Genomic DNA, 2504 nt, shown 5'->3' on the forward strand with positions numbered 1-2504 from the left:
GCTTTTGGGATCTTATCCGCATATTCAGCCTCCATGCCGGGAGAAGGCCTCGCAAAGATCTGCCTTTGGACAGACACACAAACTGAGCTCCAGTAAGCAGCTTTCACCTTTTAGGAATCACTGTTTCCAGCCTCTGGAAGTTCTTCACCAGCTCACATCTCTGCCTTGTGATTTTGACAGGCGGACTAAACATCTCAGCTTAACTAATAGCTAATGCTGGCCCCAAGCATAAGCTTTGACTTACCATAGGGTCTAGATAGTCCCAGGAGTCTGTCATTGTCTCTCTGAGTATCAATATGTCTCTTCTTTCAAGGGGTCCTCACTTTGAAATCTAATGATTCTGGGAGATAACTCACAGTCTACTTGAAGAGTTAAATGATTAACTAGGTACTTGTCTGCCTTAGGTCATTTCATTTAATGATACAAGAATATTATTCTTTGAGAGCCATATTGCAAAAAATATTCATACATTCACTTATTCAGATATATATATTTCTGCTTGTGCTTGGTAATTTTTCATGGGTATTATAACAGTAATAACATGACACATACTATGACATTTTACAGTTTTTTCTACAAAAGAAGGTTATAGAATCTTATCAATGATCCTATTCTTTATTATAGGATCTAAGAATAAGATATTGTCTTATTTCTAGAAGAATTTTGGGGAACAAGTTAGAAGATTCATTTATAAATAGCCATGCTCACTTTTCATAATGTTTGTTTGGTGCCCAGCTCTTTCCAGCTTACCGGCATCCCAGGGCTCGAGTCCCTGCATATCTGGCTCTCTATCCCCTTTGGCTCCATGTACCTGGTGGCCGTGGTGGGGAATATCACTATTCTGGCTGTGGTAAGGGTGGAACGTAGCCTGCACCAGCCCATGTACTTCTTTCTGTGCATGTTGGCTATCATTGACTTGGTTCTGTCTACTTCCACTATGCCCAAACTTCTGGGAATTTTCTGGTTTGGTGCTGGTGACATTAGCCTGGATGCCTGCTTGGCCCAAATGTTTCTCATCCACTGCTTTGCCACGGTTGAGTCAGGCATTTTCCTTGCCATGGCTTTTGACCGCTATGTAGCCATCTGTGACCCATTATACCATACCACTGTGCTCACTCATACTATGGTAGGAAGTTTGGGGCTGGCTGCCCTCCTCCGGGGTATACTCTACATTGGACCTCTGCCTCTGATGATTCGCTTGCGGCTTCCTTTTTACAAAGCCCGTGTCATCTCACACTCCTACTGTGAGCATATGGCTGTGGTCACTTTGGCATGTGGTGACAGCAGGATCAATAATGTCTATGGGCTGAGCATTGGCTTTCTGGTGCTGATCCTGGACTCGATGGCCATTGCTGCTTCTTATGTGATGATTTTCAGGGCTGTGATGGGCCTGGCAACCCCTGAGGCTAGGCTTAAAACCCTGGGGACATGTGGTTCTCACATCTGTGCAATTTTGATCTTTTATGTTCCCATTGCTGTTTCTTCTCTCATTCACCGATTTGGCCACCAAGTGCCTCCTCCAATCCACACTCTGTTGGCCAATTTCTACCTTCTCATTCCTCCAATCCTCAATCCTATCGTCTATGCTGTTCGTACCAAGCAGATCCGAGAGCGGTTTCTCCAAGTCCTGAAGATAGAAACTAAAATTAGATGACTCCTACTTTCTTCTCTCTCAAGCACATGGAGAATATGTTTAAATGTGGCAGACAACTTCCCAAATGGGAACTTCAAGAAGTCTGAGATGTTAGGCTCTGTGGTCTCCAGCTTTAGTAATTCCAAAGGAATGCTACAACTCTAAATTCTAAGGGTAGAATGGCTACAGGATATTTGAGCCGTGGAAGGGAAAACAATGACAATATCAGTAACAGAAATAGCAGTTAATGTTTATTCAGCAATTATATGTCATGTAATTCTTACAAATATCTTGACATTTTATGAGGTAGGTGGTATTCAGATTTTACACATGAGGAAATCAAACAGAATACACCTGCTTTTTAAGCTGCGTACAAAGTTTTTTAAACTGCCAAAATCAAATGTTTTGAAGTTTATGTATTGTACTATGTAATACTTTCTACTCAGTTTTTTTGTGTATGCTTTAAGTAAATCCTAAAAAATTGGTATCATTTCATGAAAGTGGCCATAACTACAAGGAAAACATTTTCTGATATAGGCCTTTAACAATTGATACTGCTAAAACTGCTTGTACTAATAAAGTGTGGAGTGTACTAGAAAAAGACTGATGTGTATGCCTGGCTGGTGTGGGGCATACCACTCGTGAAAGAGAACATGGCCTGGAAAAGATATCAGCTCCATGTAGGGAAATGAGGCAAAATGACCACATCTCAACACTGCTCTTGTTGTATTTTCCCCTGTAGACCTGCTCCCATCAAGTAGCCTGAAACATGTGACGGCTCCATTGAAAGAAAGACCTTATCTTTCCCTCAGAAGCTCTCAACCCCTGGGTCCATCTGTAGGATCCTTAATCATAATGTGCTCTTTCTTGA

The 2504-nt window shown here is 41.8% G+C and overlaps 1 protein-coding gene across 1 annotated transcript; it reads left to right on the forward strand.

The window, feature by feature from the left end:
* Nucleotides 1–700: 700 nt before the first annotated feature.
* Nucleotides 701–1654, forward strand: LOC105303680 (olfactory receptor 52M1). Its single transcript, XM_011377449.1, has one exon. It carries the CDS (start codon nucleotides 701–703, stop codon nucleotides 1652–1654), a length of 954 nt encoding a protein of 317 aa, XP_011375751.1.
* Nucleotides 1655–2504: the final 850 nt, after the last annotated feature.

Source organism: Pteropus vampyrus, unplaced genomic scaffold (assembly GCF_000151845.1).
Source record: "Pteropus vampyrus isolate Shadow unplaced genomic scaffold, Pvam_2.0 Scaffold311, whole genome shotgun sequence".
In the NCBI taxonomy this organism is placed as follows: domain Eukaryota; kingdom Metazoa; phylum Chordata; class Mammalia; order Chiroptera; family Pteropodidae; genus Pteropus; species Pteropus vampyrus.

Bases quoted from the DNA above. Each gene is read 5' to 3' on its own strand.
- LOC105303680 (XM_011377449.1), top strand. From the start codon at position 701: ATGCTCACTTTTCATAATGTTTGTTTGGTGCCCAGCTCTTTCCAGCTT.